This window comes from Bufo gargarizans, chromosome 5 (assembly GCF_014858855.1).
Source record: "Bufo gargarizans isolate SCDJY-AF-19 chromosome 5, ASM1485885v1, whole genome shotgun sequence".
NCBI classification, from domain to species: Eukaryota; Metazoa; Chordata; class Amphibia; order Anura; family Bufonidae; genus Bufo; species Bufo gargarizans.
Window position 1 is genome coordinate 234,030,305 of NC_058084.1, and position 26,097 is coordinate 234,056,401.

Below are 26,097 nucleotides of genomic sequence, written 5' to 3' on the forward strand. Positions count from 1 at the left end.
ATCTCTTTAGAAGTCTTTCTAGGCTCTTTTGTTACCATTCGGATTATCCGTCTCTTAGATTTGTCATCAATTTTCCTCCTGCGGCCACGTCCAGGGAGGTTGGCTACAGTCCCATGGATCTTAAACTTATGAATAATATGTGCAACTGTACTCACAGGAACATCTAGTTGCTTGGAGATGGTCTTATAGCCTTTACCTTTAACATGCTTGTCTATAATTTTCTTTCTGATCTCTTGAGACAGCTCTTTCCTTTGCTTCCTCTGGTCCATGTCGAGTGTGGTACACACCATATCACCAAACAACACAGTGATTACCTGGAGCCATATATATAGGCCCAATGGCTGATTACAAGGTTGTAGACACCTGTGATGCTAATTAGTGGACACACCTTGAATTAACATGTCCCTTTGGTCACATTATGTTCTGTGTTTTCTAGGGGTACCATCATTTTTGTCCATGCCTGTTTCATGAGTTTATTTTTTTACATAATTCTGTTGAAGCATGGTTGAAAAACAATGTCTGACTTTCATTGGTTAACATTTATAGAATTTTAATTTATTATTACTTTTGTCAGATTAAAGTTATTTCTGTGACCATTGTGACTTTTTCTTTCATTGACCAAAGGGTACCAACAATTTTGTCCACGTCTGTATACCCATCCTGGGTGAGAGAAATATATCTTTGTCAAATGACAACTTTGTACAAAAAAATGGGGAAAGTTGTCATTTAGAGAGATATTTCTCTTACCCAGCATGGGTATATGTAAAAAGACACCCCAAAACACATTGCCCTACTTCTCCCGAGTACGGCAATACCACATGTGTGACACTTTTTTGCAGCCAAGATGCGCAAAGGGGCCCAAATTCCAATGAGTACTTTCAGGATTTCACAGGGAATTTTTACGCATTTTGATTCCAAACTACTTCTCACGCTTTAGGGCCCCTAAAATGCCAGGGCAGTATAAATACCCCACAAGTGACCCCATTTTGGAAAGACACCCCAAGATATTCCGTGAGGGGTATGGTTAGTTCATGTAAAATTTTATTTTTTGTCACAAGTTCTGCTAACTTGTGACAAAAACTAAAAACCTCAATGAACTCACTATGCCCATCAGCGAATACCTTAGGGTGTCTACTTTTCGAAATGGGGTCATTTGTGGGGTGTTTCTACTGTCTGGACATTGTACAACCTCAGGAAACATGACAGGTGCTCAGAAAGTCAAAGCTGCTTCAAAATGCGGAAATTCACATTTTTGTACCATAGTTTGTAAACGCTATAACTTTTGTGCAAACCAATAAATATACACTTATTGCATTTTTTTTTCATCAAAGACATGTAGAACAATAAATTTAGAGAAAAAATTATATAGAAATGTAGTTTTATTTGAAAAATTTTACAACTGAATGTGAAAAATGTAATTTTTTTCAAAACTTTTGGTCAATTTCGATAAATAACAAAAAAGTTAAAAATTTAAGAAGCAATGAAATACCACCAAATGAAAGCTCTATTAGCCAGAAGAAAAGGAGGTAAAATTCATTTGGGTGGTAAGTATGACCGAGCAATAAACCGTAAAAGTAGTGTAGTGCAGAATTGTAAAAAGTGGTCTGGTCATTAAGGGGGTTTAAGCTAGGGGAGCTGAGGTGGTTAAAGATGTAGGAATGAGGTTCACAGAAAAATCATGTACAAGTACACAGTAATAACTTTATACATAAACTAGTAGACATGGTCTGTCTAGCACATATAGTAAAGTGCCTATTGCAGTATGATAACTAGGGATGAGCGAATCGACTTCCAATGAAACATCCGAAGTCGATTTGCATAAAACGTTGTTTCAATACTGTACGGAGCAAGTGCTCTGTACAGTATTAGAATGTATTGGCTCCTAGGAGCCGAAGTTATTACTTAAAGGGAATCTGTCACCTATTTTGAGCATATAAAACCATTAACATAGCAATGTTCAATAAAGTACCTTCATTCCAGCATGTCTTCTTGCTTTTATTCAACTTTTCATTTAGATCAAAAAGCGATTTTTCTGATTTGCTAATTAAGCCTCAAGGTGCCCAGAGGGGCGTTATTACTCTCCTCTAGTGCCCAATAACGCCCCCCTGCAGTGCCCAGCCGGCCTTCTAAAAAAAAAAAAATGTACTCCCACATCCTTTCCAAATGGCCCCGCCCCTCCACTACGTCCTATAATTTATTCACCTCACCATCCTTGCGTCCTCCTTTCTTGGCCTCCGAAATCTCGTGCAGCCGCTGTATCGCTGACTGCCTGCGCCTGTACGATACTCCGGCTCCTGAGGGCAACAGCGCTCTGATTATGTCACTGGGCTCGGCGCATGCCCAGTGACACTATTGAGGCTGTTGCCCTCAGGAGCCGGAGTATCGTACAGGCGCAGGCGGTCAGCGATACTGCGGCTGCGCGAGATTTCGGAGGCCAAGAAAGGAGGACGCAAGGATGGTGGGGTGAATAAATTACATGACGTAGTGGAGGGGGCGGCGCTGTTCGGCAAGGATGTGGGAGTAAATTTATTTCTTAGGAGGCGTGCTGGGCTTGAAATAAAAGCGGGCTGGGCACTGCAGGGAGGTGTTACTGGGCACTAGAGCAGAGTAATAACGCCCCTCTGGGCACCTTGAGGCTTCATTTGCATATCAGAAAAATCGCTTTTTAACAAGAATGAAAAGTTGAATAAAAGCAAGAAGACACATGCTGGAATGAAGGTACTTTATTGAACATTGCTATGTTAACAGTTTAATATGCCCAAACTAGGTGAAAGATTCCCTTTAACGAAGTCTCACGAGACTTTGCGTAATAACTTCATAAATTGATTTCTACTGTAAAAAAAAAACATTTCCCGAACTCTGATTCGGTTCCAAGTGGTACCTTGGAACCGAACCCGAATGCGGGAAGTGTTTTTTTTTTTTTTGTTTTTTTTTTTACAGTAGAAATAAATTTATGAAGTTATTATGCTAAGTCTTGCGGCACTTCGCGAAGTAATAACTTCGGCACATAGGAGCCAATACATTCTAATACGGTACGGAGCGCTCTCTCTGTACAGTATTGAACCAAAGTTTTATGCAAATCAAATTTGGATGTTTTTGATCCAAAGTCGATTCGCTCATCCCTAATAACCATAGGAAGCAATGAAAAAGCTACTGATGCCAACCCATGTCAGTAGTGTCCAAATCACCTGCGTCCACTCTGATACATATTTCATTTTCTGCCTTGTCTTGGGCTCCTTATTCCTGTGTCCATGTTTACATGTATCTTATTCATAACTAACTTTTTTAACCGCTTGCCGCCGCGCTAACGCCGAAAGGCGTCATCGCGGCGGCTCTCCAAGGTCACACTAACGCCAATAGGCGTCATCTCGCGAGACGCGAGATTTCCTGTGAACGCGCGCACACAGGCGCGCGCGCTCACAGGAACGGAAGGTAAGCGAGTGGATCTCCAGCATGCCAGCGGCGATCGCTCGCTGGCAGGCTGGAGATCCGAATTTTTTAACCCCTAACAGGTATATTAGACGCTGTTTTCATAACAGCGTCTAATATACCTCCTACCTGGTCCTCTGGTGGTCCCTTTTGTTAGGATCGACCACCAGAGGACTCAGGTAGGTCAGTACAGTCGCACCAAACACTACACTACACTACACCCCCCCCCCCCCCGTCACTTATTAACCCCTTATAAACCCCTGATCACCCATGATCACCCCATATAAACTCCCTGATCACCCCCCTGTCATTGATCACCGCCCTGTCATTGATCACCCCCCTGTCAGGCTCCGTTCAGACGTCCGTATGATTTTTACGGATCCACGGATACATGGATCGGATCCGCAAAAAGCATACGGACGTCTGAATGGAGCCTTACAGGGGGGTGATCAATGACAGGCGGGTGATCACCCATATACACTCCCTGATCACCCCCTGTCATTGATCACCCCCCTGTCAGGCTCCATTCAGACGTCCGCATGATTTTTACGGATCCGATCCATGTATCCATGGATCCGTAAAAATCATGCGGACGTCTGAATGGAGCCTTACAGGGGGGTGATCAATGACAGGCGGGTGATCACCCATATACACTCCCTGATCACCCCCCTGTCATTGATCACCGCCCTGTCAGGCTCCATTCAGACGTTCGCATGATTTTTACGGATCCGATCCATGTATCCATGGATCCGTAAAAATCATGCGGACGTCTGAATGGAGCCTTACAGGGGGGTGATCAATGACAGGCGGGTGATCACCCATATACACTCCCTGATCACCCCCTGTCATTGATCACCCCCCTGTCAGGCTCCATTCAGACATCCGCATGATTTTTACGGATCCGATCCATGGATCCGTAAAAATCATGCAGACGTCTGAATGGAGCCTTACAGGGGGGGTGATCAGTGACAGGGGGGTGATCAACCTGATTACCCTGATCACCCCCTGTCATTGATAACCCCCCTGTAAGGCTCCATTCAGACGTCCGCATGTGTTCTGTGGATCCGATCCATGTATCCATGGATCCGTAAAAAATCATGCGGATGTCTGAATGGAGCCTTACAGGGGGGGTGATCAGTGACAAGGGGGTGATTACCCTGATCACCCCCTGTCATTGATAACCCCCCTGTAAGGCTCCATTCAGACGTCCGCATGCGTTTTGTGGATCCGATCCATGTATCCATGGATCCGTAAAAAATCATGCGGATGTCTGAATGGAGCCTTACAGGGGGGGTGATTACCCTGATCACCCCCTGTCATTGATAACCCCCCTGTAAGGCTCCATTCAGACGTCCGCATGCGTTTTGTGGATCCGATACATGTATCCATGGATCCGTAAAAAATCATGCGGATGTCTGAATGGAGCCTTACAGGGGGGGTGATCAGTGACAGGGGGGTGATCACCCTGATTACCCTGATCACCCCCTGTCATTGATAACCCCCCTGTAAGGCTCCATTCAGACGTCCGCATGCGTTTTGTGGATCCGATCCATGTATCCATGGATCCGTAAAAATCATGCGGACGTCTGAATGAAGCCTTACAGGGGGGGTGATCAATGACAGGGGGGTGATCAGGGAGTCTATATGGGTGATCACCCCCCTGTCATTGATCACCCCCCCTGTCATTGATCACCCCCCCCTGGTAAGGCTCCATTCAGCCATTTTTTTTGGCACAAGTTAGCGGACATTTTTTGTTTGTTTTTGTTTTTGTTTTTTCTTACAAAGTCTCATATTCCACTAACTTGTGTCAAAAAATAAAATCTCACATGGACGCACCATACCCCTCACGGAATCCAAATGCGTAAACATTTTTAGACATTTATATTCCAGACTTCTTCTCACGCTTTCGGGCCCCTAAAAAGCCAGGGCAGTATAAATACCCCACATGTGACCCCATTTCGGAAAGAAGACACCCCAAGGTATTCCGTGAGGGGCATATTGAGTCCATGAAAGATTGAAATTTTTGTCCTAAGTTAGCGGAAAGTGAGACTTTGTGAGAAAAAAAACAAAAAAAATCAATATCCGCTAACTTATGCAAAAAAAAAAAAAATTCTAGGAACTCGCCATGCCCCTCATTGAATACCTCGGGGTGTCTTCTTTCCAAAGTGGGGTCACATGTGGGGTATTTATACTGCCCTGGCTTTTTAGGGGCCCGAAAGTGTGAGAAGAAGTCTGGGATCCAAATGTCTAAAAATGCCCTCCTAAAAGGAATTTGGGCCCCTTTGCGCATCTAGGCTGCAAAAAAGTGTCACACATCTGGTATCGCCGTACTCAGGAGAAGTTGGGGAATGTGTTTTGGGGTGTCATTTTACATATACCCATGCTGGGTGAGAAAAATATCTTGGTCAAATGCCAACTTTGTATAAAAAAATGGGAAAAGTTGTCTTTTGCCAAGATATTTCTCTCACCCAGCATGGGTATATGTAAAATGACACCCCAAAACACATTCCCCAACTTCTCCTGAGTACGGCGATACCAGATGTGTCACACTTTTTTGCAGCCAAGGTGGGCAAAGGGGCACCTTTCGGATTTCGCAGGCCATTTTTTACACATTTTGATTTCAAGGTACTTCTTACACATTTGGGCCCCTAAATTGCCAGGGCAGTATAACTACGCCACAAGTGACCCCATTTTGGAAAGAAGACACCCCAAGGTATTCCGTGGGGGGCACGGCGAGTTCCTCGAATTTTTTATTTTTTGTCACAATTTAGCGGAAAATGATGATTTTTCTTTTTTTTTCTTTTTTCCTTACAAAGTCTCATATTCCACTAACTTGCGACAAAAAATAAAAAATTCTAGGAACTCGCCATGCCCCTCACGGAATACCTTGGGGTGTCTTCTTTCCAAAATGGGGTCACTTGTGGGGTAGTTATACTGCCCTGGCAATTTAGGGGCCCAAATGTGTGAGAAGAACTTTGCAATCAAAATGTGTAAAAAATGCCCTGCAAAATCCGAAAGGTGCACTTTGGAATATGCGCCCCTTTGCCCACCTTGGCAGCAAAAAAGTGTGACACATCTGGTATCGCCGTACTCAGGAGAAGTTGGGCAATGTGTTTTGGGGTGTCATTTTACATATACCCATGCTGGGTGAGAAAAATATCTTGGTCAAATGCCAACTTTGTATAAAAAAATTGGAAAAGTTGTCTTTTGCCAAGATATTTCTCTCACCCAGCATGGGTATATGTAAAATGACACCCCAAAACACATTCCCCAACTTCTCCTGAGTACGGCGATACCAGATGTGTGACGCTTTTTTGATGCCAAGGTGGGCAAAGGGGCACATATTCCAAAGTGCACCTTTCGGATTTCACCGGTCATTTTTTACAGATTTTGATTGCAAAGTTCTTCTCACACATTTGGGCCCCTAAATTGCCAGGGCAGTATAACTACGCCACAAGTGACCCCATTTTGGAAAGAAGACACCCCAAGGTATTCCGTGAGGGGCATGGCGAGTTCCTAGAATTTTTTATTTTTTGTCGCAAGTTAGTGGAATATGAGACTTTGTAAGGAAAAAAGATAAAAAAAAAAAAAATCATCATTTTCCGCTAACTTGTGACAAAAAATAAAAAATTCTAGGAACTCGCCATGCCCCTCACGGAATACCTTGGGGTGTCTTCTTTCCAAAATGGGGTCACTTGTGGCGTAGTTATACTGCCCTGGCAATTTAGGGGCCCAAATGTGTGAGAAGAACTTTGCAATCAAAATGTGTAAAAAATGGCCTGCAAAATCTGAAAGGTGCACTTTGGAATATGTGCCCCTTTGCCCACCTTGGCAGCAAAAAAGTGTCACACATGTGGTATCGCCGTACTCAGGAGAAGTTGGGGAATGTGTTTTGGGGTGTCATTTTACATATACCCATGCTGGGTGAGAGAAATATCTTGGCAAAAGACAACTTTTCCCATTTTTTTATACAAAGTTGGCATTTGACCAAGATATTTTTCTCACCCAGCATGGGTATATGTAAAATGACACCCCAAAACACATTCCCCAACTTCTCCTGAGTACGGCGATACCAGATGTGTCACACTTTTTTGCTGCCAAGGTGGGCAAAGGGGCACATATTCCAAAGTGCACCTTTTGGATTTCACCGGTCATTTCTTACACATTTTGATTGCAAGGTACTTCTCACACATTTGGGCCCCTAAATTGCCAGGGCAGTATAACTACCCCACAAGTGACCCCATTTTGGAAAGAAGGCACCCCAAGGTATTCCGTGAGGGGCATGGCAAGTTTTTAGAATTTTTTATTTTTTGTCGCAAGTTAGTGGAATATGAGACTTTGTAAGAAAAAAAAAAAAAAAAAAAATCATCATCATTTTCCGCTAACTTGTGACAAAAAATAAAAAGTTCTATGAACTCACTATGCCCATCAGCGAATACCTTAGGGTGTCTACTTTCCGAAATGGGGTCATTTGTGGGGGTTTTCTACTGTTTGGGCATTGTAGAACCTCAGGAATCATGACAGGTGCTCAGAAAGTCAGAGCTGCTTCAAAAAGCGGAAATTCACATTTTTGTACCATAGTTTGCAAATGCTATAACTTTTACCCAAACCATTTTTTTTTTGCCCAAACATTTTTTTTTTATCAAAGACATGTAGAACAATAAATTTGGCGAAAAATGTATATATGGATGTCGTTTTTTTTGCAAAATTTTACAGCTGAAAGTGAAAAATGTCATTTTTTTGCAAAAAAATCGTTAAATTTCGATTAATAACAAAAAAAGTAAAAATGTCAGCGGCAATGAAATACCACCAAATGAAAGCTCTATTAGTGAGAAGAAAAGGAGGTAAAATTCATTTGGGTGGTAAGTTGCATGACCGAGCAATAAACCGCTAAAGTTGTGGAGTGCCGATTTGTAAAAAAGGGCCTGGTCACTAGGGGGGTATAAACCTGTGGTCCTTAAGTGGTTAATGCAATGAGTTTTCATTATACTATAGTTTGTTTTATTTTTACTTTTGGCATTTTTGTCACTTTGGAAGTGGAAGATATGGATTTCACCAAACTTCAATAGCTGCATCTGAGACACTGGCATTTGCAGTACTCTACTCCAAAAGTTTCTGTTCTTTTTGCGTTTTAGGTTTAGCAAACAAGACAGTTCACAGCTTGCGTTTTTTTTTTAATCCAAGCTTACCTGATGACCCCTGCACAGGCTGTTTCTCATGCAGCGTACCCACTGTCATCAGGAATACTACCAAAAGAAAAACTGGAATTTTCCAAGACCCAGCAACAGATGCTGAATAAGAAAAGAAAATAACATTATATAAGTGAAGTATATTATTACATACAAGACTAAAAAATAAGGTGATAAAATTTAAAATAATTACACCATACAAATCTGCACTTTATTAAATAACATTGTGATAACTAATGTTACATACAGTATCTTCTAATATGTCAGACAAGTTTTCACAATATTAAATTATAAAACTGGGAATTGGGCGCTGCACTATAATAACATAATTAATGATCCACACATAAAAGTATGAAATGAGTACTACATGTTAGAACGGCAAGCTACATCTTCCTCCAAATGCACCAGAGAAAGATGGCAGCCCATCATCAAAACACATAGTGCTCCTTATATACTGTTCTTACATATGGATTAAAGGGAATCTGTCACCTAAAAATCGCCTCCCAAACTGGCAGCATTACCTTAAAGTAGCCAGCAGTGTGTTCCTAAAGATCCTTTTCTTCCTCCGGCCAGATACACCAAAATCTTGAAAAACTAACTTTAACTCCCTGCACGCGCTATGTAACAGCAGAGTTTGAAGTCAAGGGGGCAGCGGCCTCCTTGCTTCAAGTCAGGATAACCACGCCCCCTTGCCCTCTTTAGGAACATACTACTGGCTACTTTAAGGTAATGCTGGTGGTTTGGGAGGCTTTTTTGTGAGTGAAGACCTGTGCACGCCATGCCACATGAGGACTACAACTGAATAAAAAAAGAAAAAGAAAAAAGAAAATAAATCACTGTTATGAATATCAATGACTGACCCAAATGGAAGAGAAGTATGAGCCACACAGGAATGGAACAGGCAGTGAGACAGCGCTGAGTATTTGGATTCCACTTGAACGAGACTGCCAGAGCATACCCAATGAAGAGTGTCCAAATCTAGAAAACAACAACAGTTACGGAGAACACCTGCATAACTGTTCACACGTAGCAGATTTTGTTCCAGAACATTTCTGCAACTGAAAACCAGTTCCATTAATCTGACTGGGGTTGTTTAGGTGGAAGCCACGGATTTTCAAATCCCAAATTTTCTGCAACAAAATCTGCCATATGCGAACACACCCTTAGGTTAAGGCATCGTTGATTCCGTTTTCATTAATGGCCACACATTAAACTACAAAACTACAGTAAGGCCCAATGTCAGCCGCATCTCCCACACTGACCACATCATAGTTATTTATGATAGTCTGTTTCTGGTTTTGGGTCTATTGTACTGTACTTACAGTACAATAAAAAAAAACGATCAAACAGGAACTGACTATCATAAATCACTATGAAGGTGTTTGTTCAGGTCAGGGGAGCAGTGGTCAGTCTGGGAGATGTGGCTGACACATAGGCCATGTTTCCCTGGCTGAGGACGGTCATTTGAATCACTCCCAAGGCGTCTTTCATATTGACTCCTTCCCGACAAGTGCCGTAATAGTAAGGCGCAGCGGGACAAGACTTGCCACCAAGCACCGTACTATTATCAGCTGCAGGGAACCAGTTGTTCCCGTTAGCCAGATTACTGCTGTATGCGCTGACATTTTGAAAATTACATTTTATTTTTTGGGAACGTTAGAAGGCTTAGAACTTTGGAAGCAAATCTTGAAATGTTTCGGAAAATTTCCAAAACCCACTTTTTAAGGACCAGTTCAGGTCTAAAGTCACTTTGTAAAGGCTTACATAATAGAAACAACTCAGAAATGACTCCATTTTAGAAACTACACCTCTTAAGGTATACAAAACTGATTTTACAAACTTTTTTAACCCATTAGATGTTCCACAAGAATTAATTGAAAATGGAGATTACATTTTCGAATTTAACTTTTTAGGCAAATTTTACATTTTACTCCATTTTTTCAGAAGCAAAGCAAGGCTTAAGAGCCAAATAAAACTCAATATTTATTACACTGATTCTGCGGTTTACAGAAACACCCCACATGTGGTCGTAAACTGCTGTACGGGCACACAGCAAGGCTCCGTAGGAAAGGAACGCCATATGGTTTTTGGAAAGCAAATTTAGCTGAACTTGTTTTTAGATGCTAGGTCCCATTTAAAGCCACCCTGATGCACCCCCTAGAAACACAAAAAAGTGACCACATTTTGGAAACTACGGGACAAATTGCCAGTTTTATTGGTACTATTTTGGGGTACATATGTGCTTTTAATTTCTCTATATTAATTTTTTTTGTGAGGCAAGGAAACAAAGAAATAGATGTTTTGGCACAGTTTTTATTTTTTATTTTTAAAGTGTTTTACCTGAGAGAGTAGGTCGTGACTTTTTTATAGAGCAGATCATTACGCACGTGGCAATACCTAATATGTCTACTTTTTCTTATTTATTAAAGTTTTACACAATAATAGCATTTTTGAAACCAAAATAATGATATTTTAGTGTCCCCATCGTCAGAGCCATAGCTTTTTATTTTGTGACCGATTCTCTTTTTCTCTTTTTTTTTTTGTGGGATTATTACTATTTTGGGGGGCATACACCTTTTTGAACACTTGCTGTTGCAATTTTTGTGATGTAATGTCACAAAAATTGCTTTTTTTACACTTTTTTTTATAGTGTATCGGACAGGGTGGATAATGTGATATATTTATATGGCTGGTCATTACTGACGCGGCCTGCTCCCCAATTAACCCTTTGATCACCCCTGTCAATCACTAGTGAAAGTGAAAAAAGTGATCAGTGCAAACTGTCACTTTTTTTTTCACTAGTATTGACTGTTAAGTTTTAGGGATTAGTTTAGGCCCCTTGGTTAGGTAGTTTAGGGATCAGTTAGCGGCCAGCCCACCGCACCACAGTCACTTATTCGCTGATTAGCGTATCGCTAATCAGCTTTTGTACTTTTATAGTATCTGGAAGTGATCAAAACTGATCACGGTCAGATCTCTAATAGTATTAGTGTCATCTTAGCTCACCCTCCACCCAAAAACGCAGTGTTTACCCGATCAGGCCTGATCGGTCGCCCACACGTGCGTTCGCCCACGCCCGCCCCGCCGCAGTGACAACATTTTTATTTATTTTTTTATCACTGCACAACCACTTTACATGCGTTGCGGCGATAAAAAAATCAGTTTTGATATTTTTTTATCAACCGCAGCGGCCTCCGGTACTTCGCTAGCCTCCCATTTGTAAGACAGGCTTGCTTTTTTCCTTGGGTAGTCTCAGGGAATACCCCTAAATTTAGTTGCCCAAATGTCAAACAGGGGGTATTCTTCTGAAGAGGCCTACAGGCTTCTGACCCAGTCTGATGAGGAATGGGAACCCTCATCTGATGAATCTAGCGGGTCAGAATATGGACCTGTAGAAAGCAGTGGCTCTCTGAGCCAAAGTTCGGACGAGGAGGTTGAGGTCCCTGATAGCACCAGGTGTACCCGGCCCCGTGTCGCTAGACCACAGGTTGCGCAGGATCCGCTTCAAGAGCAGCAGAGTGGGGCTGGCACTGTCGGATTACGTGGTGAGGCATACACCAGCAGCGCAGCCCTCCCTGGACCTAGTACCAGCACTGCCGTAGAACATGGTGAAGTGGCGAGCACCAGAAGGGCAGTTGAAGCTGGTACGGTGGCACGTGCAGTAGTTACCCCGTCGCAGCCACCGCACAGACGGGCCCGTAGTCCCCAACTTCAGCTGCACCTGTAGTTCCCCCTTTCACCGCCCAGTCTGGAGTTCGGGTTGAGACAGCTCAGATCGGTTCGGCCCTGGGATTTTTTGAGCTGTTCTTGACTGCAGAGCTCTTGGACTTAGTCGTGGCAGAAACAAACCGGTATGCCACTCAATTTATATCCGCCAACCCAGGAAGCTATTATGCCCAGCCTTTCCGGTGGAAACCAGTCCAAGTTTCCGAACTTAAAAATTTTCTGGGCCTTCTCCTCAACATGGGTCTAACCAAAAAGCATGAATTGGGGTCATATTGGTCCATGAACCCAATTCATCACATGCCCATGTTCTCTGCTGCTATGTCCAGGGCACGATTTGAGGCCATCCTGCGTTTCCTGCACTTTAGTGACAATAGCACCTCTCGTCCCAGAGGCCACCCAGCTTTTGACCGGCTCCACAAAATTCGGCCCCTCATAGACTTCTTCAACCAGAAATTTGCAGATTTGTATACCCCTGAGCAAAACATCTGCGTAGACGAGTTCCTTATACATTTTACCAGGCGCCTTGGCTTCAAACAATACATCCCAAGCAAGCGCGCCCGGTATGGGGTCAAATTGTATAAGCTCTGTGAAAGGGCCACAGGCTATACCCACAAATTTCGTGTCTATGAGGGAAAAGATCAGACCCTGGAGCCGGTCAGTTGCCCTGACTACCTGGGGAGCAGTGGGAAGACAGTCTGGGACTTGGTGTCACCCTTATTCGGCAAGGGGTACCATCTTTATGTAGACAATTTCTACACAAGTGTGGCCCTCTTCAGGCATTTGTTTCTAGAACAGATTGGCGCCTGTGGCACCGCACGCGTTTTCCCCAACGGCTCGTTACCACCCGTCTTGCAAGGGGGGAGAGGGCTGCCTTGTGTAACGAAGAACTGCTTGCGGTGAAATGGAGAGACAAGCGTGGCGTTTACATGCTCTCCTCCATTCACGCAGACACGACAATACAAATTGAGCAAGCAACCCGTGTCATTGAAAGGCCCCTCTGTGTCCACGACTATAATGCGCTCATGGGAGGGGTGGACTTCAATGACCAGATGTTGTCTCCGTATTTAGTTTCCCGCAGAACCAGATGCTGGTATAAGAAGGTGTCTGTATATTGGATTCAATTGGCTCTGTATAATAGTTTTGTTGTCTACAGTAAGGCTGGGAGAACAGGATCCTTCCTCAAATTTCAGGAAGAGATAATCGAGAACCTCCTGTATCCAGGAGGTTCCGTGGCCCCAACCCCCAGTGTAGTTAGCCGTCTACACGAGCGACATTTCCCCAATGTAGTTCCTGGTACCTCAACCCAACCGTCACCCCAAAAAAGATGTTGTGTCTGTAGCAGGAGTGGAGTAAGACGTGACACCCGCTATTTCTGTCCTGACCACCCTGCCCTATGCTTTGGAGAGTGTTTCCAGAAGTACCACACACAGGTACACTTAGCATAGGGATCACATCTCACCAGGACAGGCACACAGGGCTATTAGGGCCCATTCACATACAGCTGCTGCAAACCTCTCCTTTCACCTGGGATAAAGTGCATAATGTACTTCGCCACATCTTTGGGCAATTTGCGCTTTGCACATTGTCCCATGGGGAAGGAGAGGTTTGTCCTATAAAGGTAAAAAAACAAAAAAAAATAAAAAAAATCACCAGTAAGCAAAAAGGTTAATGTTCAGATCAAAAAGTTAAAGTTTATATGTTCTGTTCAAAAGTTAATAAAATTGTTGCGTTGCAGCCTGTTTTTTTCTTCTTTTTTTTTTTACCTTCCAGGTGGACCAACCGATCGACTAGCTGCAGCACTGATGTGCATTCTGACAGAAGCATTGCGCTGCTGTCAGATTACACGCAAGTGGGTGTATGCGGCGCTGCAAGACGAGATTTCTCCTCTGCAGTAAAAGATACGTTTGCCAAGGCATATGAGCTGAGGAGGTGGCGGTGTTCCTATGCTTTGGCAAACACTTTGTATATAAAAAAATAAATAATCCCGGCAATGATTTATTCATCCACATCGATTGATGTGAATGGAGAAATCTGGTTTGCCAGGGCATACAAGCTAAGTGGGTATGGATGTTGGGCGGAGCTCCTATGTCCTGGCAGACTCCTTTCCCCTCCTCTTTTTTTTTTGGCAGAGATTTTTTCATCCACATTGATCGATGCGAATGAAGAAATCTGTGCCGTTCATTTTTTTTCCTTTCAGTCCAGAGGCTGAACGGAAAAAAAATCTCATTACCTGTATGCTCAATATAAGAAGAATAGCAGAAACTCCTAATGTTGGCCATACATGTAATGATTGCGGAGACCCTCAAATGCCAGGGCAGTACAAACACCTCACAAATGACCCCATTTTGGAAAGAAGACACCCCAAGGTATTCGCTGAGGGGCATATTGAGTCCATGAAAGATTGAAATTTTTGTCCCAAGTTAGCGGAAAGTGAATCAATTTCCGCTAACTTATGCCCAAAAAAAAAAAAAAAATTCTATGAACTCGCCAGGCCCCTCATTGAATACCTTGGGGTGTCTTCTTTCCAAAGTGGGGTCACATGTGGGGTATTTATACTGCCCTGGCTTTTTTAGGCCCTAAAGCGTGAGAAGAAGTCTGGGATCCAAATGTCTAAAAATGCCCTCCTAAAAGGAATTTGGGCACCTTTGCACATCTAGGCTGCAAAAAAGTGCCACACATGTGGTATCGCCGTACTCAGGAGAAGTTGGGGAATGTGTTTTGGGGTGTCATTTTACATATACCCATGCTGGGTGAGATAAACATCTTGATCAAATGCCAACTTTGTATAAAAAAATGGGAAAAGTTGTCTTTTGCCAAGATATTTCTCTCACCCAGCATGGCTATATGTAAAATGACACCCCAAAACCATTCCCCAACTTCTCCTGAGTACGGCGATACCAGATGTGTGACACTTTATTGCAGCCTAGGTGGGCAAAGGGGCACACATTCCAAAGAGCACCTTTTGGATTTCGCAGGCCATTTTTTACACATTTTAAATGCAAACTACTTCTCACACATTTGGGCCCCTAAATTGCCAGGGCAGTATAACTATGCCACAAGTGACCCCTTTTTGGAAAGAAGACAGCCCAAGGTATTCCGTGAGGGGCATGGCGAGTTCCTAGAATTTTTCTATTTTTTGTCGCAAGTTAGTGGAATATGAGACTTTGTAAGAAAAAAAAAATATAAATCATCATTTTCCGCTAACTTGTGACAAAAAATAAAAAATTCTAGGAACTCGCCATGCCCCTCACGGAATACCTTGGGGTGTCTTCTTTCCAAAATGGGGTCACTTGTGGCATAGTTATACTGCCCTGGCAATTTAGGGGCCCAAATGTGTGAGAAGTAGTTTGCAATCAAAATGTGTAAAAAATGGCCTGCGAAATCCGAAAGGTGCACTTTGGAATATGTGCCCATTTGCCCACCTTGGCTGCAAAAAAGTGTCACATCTGGTATCGCCGTACTCAGGAGAAGTTGGGGAATGTGCTTTGGGGTGTCATTTTACATATACCCATGCTGGGTGAGATAAATATCTTGGTCAAATGCCAACTTTGTATAAAAAAAATTGGAAAAGTTGTCTTTTGCCAAGATATTTCTCTCACCCAGCATGGGTATATGTAAAATGACACCCCAAAACACATTCCCCAACTTCTCCAGAGTACGGCAATACCAGATGTGTGACACTTTTTTGCAGCCTAGGTGGGCAAAGAGACTCACATTCCAAAGTGCTCCTTTCGGATTTCACTGGTCATTTTTTACAGATTTTGATTGCAAACTACTTTGCACGCATTAGGGCCCCTAAATTGCCAGGGCAGTATAACTACGCCACAAGTGACCCCATTTTGAACTCACTATGCCCATCAGCGAATACCTTAGGGTGTCTACTTTCCGAAATGGGGTCATTTGTGGGGGTTTTCTACTGTCTGGGCATTGTAGAACCTCAGGAAACATGACAGGTGCTCAGAAAGTCAGAGCTGCTTCAAAAAGCGGAAATTCACATTTTTGTGCCATAGTTTGTAAACGCTATAACTTTTACCCAAACCATTTTTTTTTTTGCCCAAACATTTTTTTTTATCAAAGACATGTAGAACAATAAATTTAGCGAAAAATGTATATATGGATGTCGTTTTTTAAAAAAAAATTACAGCTGAAAGTGAAATGTCATTTTTTTGCAAAAAAATCTTTAAATTTCGATTAATAACAAAAAAAGTAAAAATGTCAGCAGCAATGAAATACCACCAAATGAAAGCTCTATTAGTGAGAAAAAAAGGAGGTAAAATTCATTTTGGTGGTAAGTTGCATGACCGAGCAATAAACGGTAAAAGTAGTGTAGTGCAGAAGTGTAAAAAGTGGCCTGGTCATTAAAGGGGGTTTCAGCTAGCGGGGTTGAAGTGGTTAATCCATTTTTCCCCATAACAAAGCAAGGGTTAACAGCCAAACAAAACTCAATATTTATTGCCCCGATTAATGCCCCATATGTGGTTGTAAACTGCTGTATGCCCACATGGCAGGGCGCAGAGGGAAAGGAACACCATATGGTTTTTGGAAGGCAGATTTTGCTGGACTGTTTTTTTTACACCATGTCCCATTGGAAGCCCCCTGATGCACCCCTAGAGTAGAAACTCCAAAAAGTGACCCCCATTTAAGAAACTACACCACTCAAGGTATTCAAAACTAATTTTACAAAAACAAAAGGGCATTCCTTTGCTTCTGCGTCCTGCTGTGTGCCGTACAGCAGTTTACGCCCACATATGGGGTGTTTCTGTAAATTGCAGAATCAGAGTAATAAATATGAGTCAATAGGCACCTATAAAATATTACTAAAAACATAAAATAACACTATATGCTTACATAAATGGCTAAAATATGCAACCAATGAGGTATTGAGTATGTGCACGACTGTATTCACAGTCTACTAGATTGCTATTAGACCATGGCAAATGTATTATTTGGTCAGCTCTTCAATTGTTTGATACACCTATGGAGTGCATGGTTCCTCTTCCTGTCAGCAGTTTTTTTTTAAAAAGACTGCGATTGTTTTATATACTAAGTTCCAATATAGTCAGTATCTTTGCAAATGAAGATACTTTTCCTCTCAATTGAAAGAATATATTATCACCGCTATAGTGTATTCATCTACTAGTGCACAAAACTCTCAGGCTATGAGCTGAGCTCTGCGATTGGCCAGCACTCCAGCCTGGGAGAAGGACACGCCCAGGAGAACAAGAATAGGCTCCTACCAGTTGAGCCGAAAATCTGAAGATACCGGTGCCTATACCGGGAGAACGGAGCTGCGCCCAGGGATAATAGTAAGTGCAGGAAGAGATCCCTGGGCGCCGCTCTCCATGTCAGCATACTTAGTTTAGATTTTTTATTGTAATGAAAGATTTTTTTGATTTGGCAAATTTTTCCATTTTTATATATTTTTTTTTCCAGTAACAAAGCACGGGTTAACAGCCAAACAAAACTCAACTGATTCTGCAGTTTACAGAAACACCCCATATGTGGTTGTAAACTGTTGTACGGGCACACAGCAGGGTGCAGAAGGAAAGGAATGCCATTTTGTTTTTTGAAGGCAGATTTTGATGGATTGGTTTTTAGACACCATGTCCCATTTGAAGCCCCCTGATGCACCCCTAGAGTAGAAACTCCCAAAAATGGTGACCCCATTTTGGTAACTACGGGATAAGGTGGCAGTTTTGTTGGTACTATTTTAGGGTAAATGGGGTCACTTTTTGGAGTCTCTACTCTAGGGGTGCATCAGGGGGGCTTCAAATGGGACATGGTGTCAAAAAAAACAGTCCAGCAAAAACTGCCTTCCAAAAACCATATGGTGTTCCTTTCCCTCTGCGCCCTGCCATGTGGCCATACAGCAGTTTACGACCACATATGGGGCATTTCTGTAAGTCCTCAGGACGGCAATACAATTGAATCTAATGCACTGGAAGAGCTGAAGGACCTGTGATGACATCAGTCATGTGATTAGTAATGGCAGTGGTTGAAAAGGACCTGCAATGATGTCACCATCATGTGACCAGTGCAGGAGAGGGCGTTCAGCAGTGAAGAGGAGAAGTCCTGGGGAAGAAGCTATGGTGAGGTCTGTACATGAGAGTAAGTGAAGGGGGAGGCAGAGCAATGCTGGGAGTTTTGGTTATTTAACTGGGACTGTATGTTAGGGCTGAAGGGAGGGATGTTATTTACATAGGACTATGTTTGAGGTGGCTGTGGAGGGGAGTGACGTTATTTACATGGGGCCGAATGCTGAGAGGGCAATGTTTTTTACATGGGACTCCATGCTGAAGGCGGCTAGGGGAGGAAGTGATGTTATTTACATGGGACTACATGTTGAGGGGGTGATGTTTACATGGGATAGCATGTTGCAGGAGGCTGGGGAGGGGGTGATGTTATTTTCATGGAACTGTATATTGGAGGGGCTGGAGAGATGGTGTGAGGTTATTTACATAGGACTCTACAGCAGAGGGAAATAGTGTTATTTACATGGGACTGTATGGTGGAGGGGACACTAAATGGAAGAATATAACAGGGGGCACTGTGGGGGCAGTATAAATACTGGGGGCACTACAGGGCGAGCATTATAATAGTAAGGAGCAATATAAATACTGGAGGCACTGTAGGGGGCATTATAGGCGCTCTTATTACTACTGGGGCTCTATAAGAGGGACTTCTAGATCCACCTTCTTTCTACTAAGAGCGCTTTGGGGGCCCTTATTACTACTGAGGGGTCTGTAGAGAGCTTTATTACCATTGGGGGCAAAATAGGGGGCCTTATTAATACTGGAGGGCTCTTCTACTAATTGGGGTCATTCTTTTGGAGCATCATCACTCTTGGTGGCACTGTAGGGGGCAATATTACTAATAAGGGCACTCTAGAAGGGAATTACTATTGGTGGGACTTTGAGGAGCACTATTATTATGGGGGGGCCTCCTTTTTCTTCAGGATATGATAGAGGTTGGGGGAGAATGATAGAGAAGTGAGGAAGCCAAGATGTCCATTTGTCACACTCTGCACAGATGAGGCAGCTGAAGAAGTTGTCTGGGCCGAATGGAGAAGATCTACATCAGAGGAGACCTCACCTGGGAGGCCCTGGATGTGAGAGGTATGTGCTGTTGTATAGCAAGTACAGGTAAATGCTGTGTGTGGGTCAACTTAGAGAATTAGGCCATAATTATTGGGGCTTGGGCCCTGGATCTTTTGAGACCCTAGCAACGCCCCTGCTGCTGAGGATAATAAATACAACATCCTGCGCACAGCAGTATTATAGCTTGACTTTGTACAGAGCCATAATAAGGAACCTTTAGAGGTGTATGGGGTCTTTACTATGGTTCCATATGCCTCCAATTTCATACAGAGAAAGAAATAGTGGCATACTCTAGTTGTTGCACACATCTCAATTTAGTAATCATTTTAGGGTAAATATATGGTATGCATTTATAGGAAATGTATCTTATTATCGGATTGCCGATTTATTTTATTTTTTTTTCAATTTATTTCTACATCATTATGGGAACAGCTATTTTGCCTAAGCTGATATTACCGGCTTTTAAAAATATACTTAGCAGCCACAGGTGCAATGAGAACAATGGACTGGAGGGGTCTCTTCTACACAAACTGCGACCTGTGCAGAAGTCACTGAAGGAAGGGTGCTAAATAAGCTGTAATATGACCTAATGTGTATAGCATGTAATAAGACCCATTCTCAATGGCAGATCTTGCATTAGGCTACTTTCACACTAGCGTTTTTGCCGAATCCAGCAGGGTCCAGCGAAAACACTTGCGTTACTGATAATATAACCATCTGTATCCATTATGAACGATCCCGGTAGTATTATCTTTAACATTACAACTCCTATTACACTAAAAAAAAGCTACCACACAAGAAAATATTATAAACTTTAATACTTTATTGAAAATCCACATATAAAAAATATAGCATAAATTAATTATAAAATACATAAAGCAGCAGACATGAAAAAGAACTGGAGTGTGACAATAATAATGGGCTCCAGACATCAAAGGACTAGTATAATAACAAATAGCAGCATAATCACATAAGGCTCAATGTGGCAAACATGCGTCCATGTAAAGCAGTTCACCGCTCAACACTGAGGTGTGAGGGGCGGTGACATACCTCTGCATTGCCTAAGCGTAATGCTGTTAAAAAATAATAACATCAAAGTTACTGACCTAGCCTGGAGCGTGCCGCCCAACGATCGTTTCGCTATGCGCTTCCTCACGTCATTGCCAAGACTGATCAGTCATTAACTCCATTGAAAGTCAATGGGGGACGGATCAGATTTCTATTGTTGCAGAGAAAACGGATCCGTCCCCATGGACTTGCATTGTGGGTCATGCCAGATCAGTCTTGCTCCACATCCCAGGTTGGAAAATCAAAATACAACATGTTGCAGTTTGCTCTCCAGTCTGGGAACACAACTAAACGGAATGCATTTTGGAGCATTCCGTTCTGTTCAGTTTTGTCCCCATTGACAATGAATGGGGACAAAACTGAAGCATTTTTTTTTTTCCAGTATTGAGCTCCTATGAAGGAACTCAATAAAGCATAACTTAAACGCTAGTGTGAAAGTACCCTTATCTTATACAGCTGTTTTATCTGTGTCTATGAAGACCATTGTCTATGGAACTATAATTGTTCTTTTTATATGTTTCAGTGTTAGAGGCAATTATCAGGAATGAACCGTTCATTCCCAATAACTGCCTGCAGTTATCAGAAAGAGGTGGTGAGCTGCATTTACATGCAGCAATCATCTACTCTGTATAGGGACAGCAATAGCTATATCTCATAGAAAACCAATGTTTCTGGGCAACAGATCCATTTGCAAAAGGGAGCTGTGTGGCACCAAAACAATGATTTTTGGCACAGGCTTAAAGAGAAGATCACCCAATTAACAAGCATTTATTCATTAATCAAATGATTGTGGGTACCTTTTTGCAGGGCAATCATTGGCAGCAAGGGTTTCTCTCGCCCAGGGTACGATTACACGGAGCAGACATGCTGCGCTTGTGATGGGACCATCTGCGGCTAAGTACCATGCAACCGCACAAGTCAGCGCTTTTGTAATTAGTTAATAGGATGCAGCTGCAGTTCACAAAGCTTTGCGGTACTCTGTCGCAGACAGCCAGATCCCTAGCATAGCACATCCGCTCCATGTGGTCATACCCTGCTGAAGTTCGTAGAAATACTTGTTGCCAATAATTGGCAAATGCCCATCCATCAGGCGATTATGTCTTTAGGCCAATACCAAAAATCACTATTTCTGTGCACCACCTCTCCAATAATAGGCCTGTTATCGTTATTTGCAAAAGGACCTTTACTGTCATGTTATTACATTTATTAGTCAGTGTGAAAACTGCAGGGATTATATTATTTTTTTATATATATACTGACAGGTAAAAGGTATCCACCAAAAAAGTATTGAAAAATGTGTAATATTAAAACTTAATTCAATTACATTCCGATCGGTTACCATGGGAGCCAGGACGCTGCTTAAGCCCTGGCTGCCATGGTATGTTAGTAGTGAGCAGAGAGCAGCGCATTATACTCACGTGCGTGCGCTGTGGCCGCCGGTCGCTCCTTCTGTCTGTGCGGCGGATTGCTAATGCTTACAGCATTAGCAATGCGCCGCACAGACCTATGAGAAGGAGCGACCGCCGGCCACAGCGCACGTGAGTATAATGCGCTGCTGTCTGCTCACTACTAACATACCATGGCAGCCAGGACTTAAGCAGCGTCCTGGCTCCCATGGTAACCGATCGGAGCCCCAGCATTACACTGCTGGGGCTCCGATCGGAACTGACACTGCCACCAATGATGGGGGGGGGGACCCTGTGGGATATGGCCGGCACATTCATTGGTGGTGCAGTGGCCACAGTCCCTCCCCTCCTCTCCTCCTTTGTCTTCAGCGGCAGCCGCGCACAGTGGGGAGGGAGAGACTCCCTCCTCCTCCCTCCCTCCTCAGCTGTGCCGGCCGGCTCAGTCCTGCCTCTCTGGCTCCGGAGGACACTGAAGCGGTGAGTGAGACGCTTAATTTCACTCCCGCTCCGTGATCACGTGATCTAAACGATTCCTCGATGCAGGGAAACTGCATCGATGAATTTTTTGACTCGATTTAATCGAGTTATTCGAATAATCGTTTCAGCCCTAGATTGACATCACCTAGGTCATGCTATGTCATCTCCAGCTATCCCCAAATCTCATGAATGCACCGTTCTGGCATACTCCTGCAAACTGTGCAGAAGCAGCATACTTATCCTCTGCTTTGTGTATTGAAGCCACTAGAGAATAGCAAATTTCATATTTTGAATTCTATTATGATGGAATGTCATAACGCCTCTAAAGACATTCAGTTATAGAATTGCGTTATGGTCCGTGGTAACGGAATCCATAATGTAATTCACCTTTTACCAGTAAACAAATCGCAAACAAATTTCATAACCGGAAATCCGCTCATCTCTGGAAGCCACAGAAACCTCACTTGAGTGAGCATACCCCAGGAGAACAGCAGATCTAGGGTTTGCTATAGGTTAATTTGCATAGCCTAGGATAGGGATCAGTAACCTCCAGCACTCCAGATTTTATGAAATTACAACTCCCAGCTCCATTCACTTCTATGGGAGATACAAGAGCAGCCAGGCTGGTGTGTATGTTTCACAGTAGCTGGAGTGCCAGGGGTTGCCGATACCCCTGTTAGGTACGGTGGCTAAACCCAGATGATGCCTAGTTACAGTGGCAAATTTTGGGTCAAAGTTATGATGAAATAATGTCCAAAAGGCATAAAGCTGACATGTTTCCTTTGTGTTTTATGCAAAAACATTAGTTTTTTAATCTACATAGTTAATACGGTTGAAAAAAAAGACAAGTCCATCAAGTTTAACCAAGGGCTGGGTGGGGACACGAATCCCAGAAGGAAGTAAGACTCATTTCTACACAATTTCATAAGCATTAATGCCATTTATTTTTAAGAATTCATCTGAACCTTTTTTTAAATTGGCCCACAGGACTTGTTTCGAAAATGCATCAGGCTTGTTTAGATGTTCTTTTGCAAACCTCAGAGACTGAATTTTGTCGTGATTATGCAGGAGAGGTTTTTATTCTGATGACTTCCATGAAGGTCAACCATGTACCACAATTCCAAGGTCTGCTAAATCTTCCTGAATTAAGAACTATGTATATTTACCTGCTATTATGTATACATATACATGCTCACATTTGTGAAACTTCTTACAACCTACACTCCTCCAAAAAGATAACACATTTTTATTCACTTTCTACATTGTCCATTACCATATATATATATATATATATATATATATATATATATATATATATATATATATATATATATATATATATATATATATATATATATAGTAGACGAAAGAACGAGGCAGCACTTCCAGCTTCTAGTGTACGGGTGAAGACCCCAAACTTTAATCCAAGCGACGTTTCGGCCTACTCAATGAGGCCTTTATCAAGCTACATAACAGTGCAAATAACTGGGTATATATACCCACACTACATAGACAAGTGAGTGACAATCAGTGATTACACCTGTTAACAATCAAGTCACATGACCTGGGACTGCATAGTCACATGGTGTTCAGATATAATAAACATAATACTTTTACACATTTACGTGCATCAAAGGTGTACATCTTGTTCATAAAAACATAAGTGATGTGCACAGCAGTTATAGTGCATATACAATACATGATATATAGAGGATCCAAGCCCCTTTTATACAGTGACCATTATATAGTGCTGTACACACAGAGTTAAAATCATATGCTGCAGTTGCAGCTGAACCATATTAAAAATTGGAGGGAGCTCACCATCTACGCACATTATGCTTGTCAATATCGCCATGCCTTCAGCGTTAGCGTCCCCCAGTCGGCAGTGCGCATGCACCGGACCCGACAGCTCTGGCCGCGCCCCCGACGGCGCCACGTCCCCACGTCACGCTCCAATGGACCGCAGCGTCATCCACCGGAACGCACGCAGGAGCCGCAGCTGCTGGGGGAGGGAGGCCAGACCATGTGGTTCAGCGCACGTCACGTCGCAGGCGGGACCCCGCCGTCACCATGGCGATGTAAACAAGCCTAGACAAGCGGACGAGCCCAGCGCGGCCAGGGCAAATACATGCGCACAAATCCAGACTAACAGTATGGTTGGAAATGGCCAAGGGGCAGGAAAATCAAGCCCAGCCATTAGCTCAGGCGATTATGTCATCTCCCTTTGCCATCACCAATGACTTCATGTAGTGTGGCTGTCATGGGACACACTCCTCCCATCAGCATACACAAATTCAAGATAGCGTGTATGTCAAGTCACTGACCCTCAATTGTGTGGTCAGAGACGCGCATACATCAGCAGTCTATAAGTACAATATAAAACAGTGTTGGACATATAGTGCAATCATGTACTGATCCCAGGCCGTCTGACGTCGTCCCATATGCGTCCACATGTAATTTCAGAATCAGATCCTTATCCAAGGACTAGGGTGGCTCCATCCAATACCAAGATAAAAGTTCATCAAGTTAATCAAAACATCCTGGAATAGAAAAAATACAGTGTCAATATATCATATTAGTATGTTCAAAAAGGCGTGCACTGTTATGTTTCTCCTACACCAGACTCCACGAACAAGAAACCCCCACGTTGGTGAGCTACACACATATTTCCTTTATCCATATAGTCCCCATCTACACTCCGCATTGAGGCCATCTGGCTTCAGTGTGTGTAGTCTGTGTATCCACAGGATCTCACGTTGTTTCAACAATTTCTCCCTATTGCCTCCCCTTTTAAGTGGGGGGATGTGGTCTATGACCCTGAATTTAAGATCCTTTTCTTTGTGTCCTGCTTCAACAAAGTGTTTGGGCACCGGGAGGTCTCTCCTCTTCTGTCGGATCGAATACCTGTGATAGTTCATTCTGGTCTTGACCTCGCAAATAGTCTCCCCCACATAAAGTAGATTGCAGGGGCAAGACAGGAGGTATACCACGAATGAACTATCACAGGTCAGAAAATGTCTGATTTCAAACCGGGTGTTCAGTACCGGATGTACGAATTTATCCCCTTTCAACATATAGTTGCAGTTAACACAGTTTAGACATGGGAAGCACCCATTTTTCTTGCGGCCTATGTAGGTTTGAACTGGGGCCTTACCCCCGGTAACATCAGCCCTCACCAATTTGTCCCTCAGACTGTCCGCTCTCCTGTACGACATCAAGGGGGGCACAGCAAACTCCTTCACCTTTTTGAAGCTATTGTTCAATATCGGCCAATGTTTCTTAATGGCTCGCGCTATCTGGTAGCTGCCCTCATTATATGTGGAAATGAAAGGCACCCTACTCTGTTTGGTAACCTCACTAGTCCTCCTAGTTCCGATCCCATCCAACTGTCTGCATACCAAACTCCTCGGATATCCTCTCTGGGTAAATTTGTCTGCCATCTGCAACAACCTTGTCTTACACAATACTGGGTCTTTCACTATGCGTTGCACACGGAGAAACTGACTCCGTGGCAAAGTCTTAACCATAGATCTCGGATGGCAGCTCTCAAACCTCAATAGCTTGTTACAGTCAGTTGGCTTTGTGTATAGGTCAGTGACCAGTGAGGTACCCTGTTTTCTTACCATGGTATCCAAAAATTGGACCTGCTCGGTGGAGTATACAAGCGTGAACTGGATCTCAGGATCCATATTGTTCAGAAACGTG

At 43.1% G+C, this 26,097-nt stretch overlaps 1 protein-coding gene across 6 annotated transcripts in view; it reads right to left on the bottom strand.

The window, feature by feature from the left end:
• TMEM245 (transmembrane protein 245) overlaps nt 1-26,097 on the bottom strand; it is a 719,080-nt gene that overhangs the window by 622,504 nt on the left and 70,479 nt on the right. For all 6 annotated transcript variants that reach the window (XR_006390012.1, XM_044293864.1, XM_044293863.1 and 3 more), the window contains exons 2-3: nt 9,479-9,596; nt 8,619-8,720 (exon numbers count right to left, since the gene is read on the bottom strand). Coding sequence is in view for 5 of the 6 variants with exons in the window: in XM_044293864.1 (XP_044149799.1) it covers nt 8,619-8,720; nt 9,479-9,596 (220 nt within the window). In the remaining variant the exon portion in view is untranslated. The remainder of the gene's footprint in view (nt 1-8,618; nt 8,721-9,478; nt 9,597-26,097) is intronic.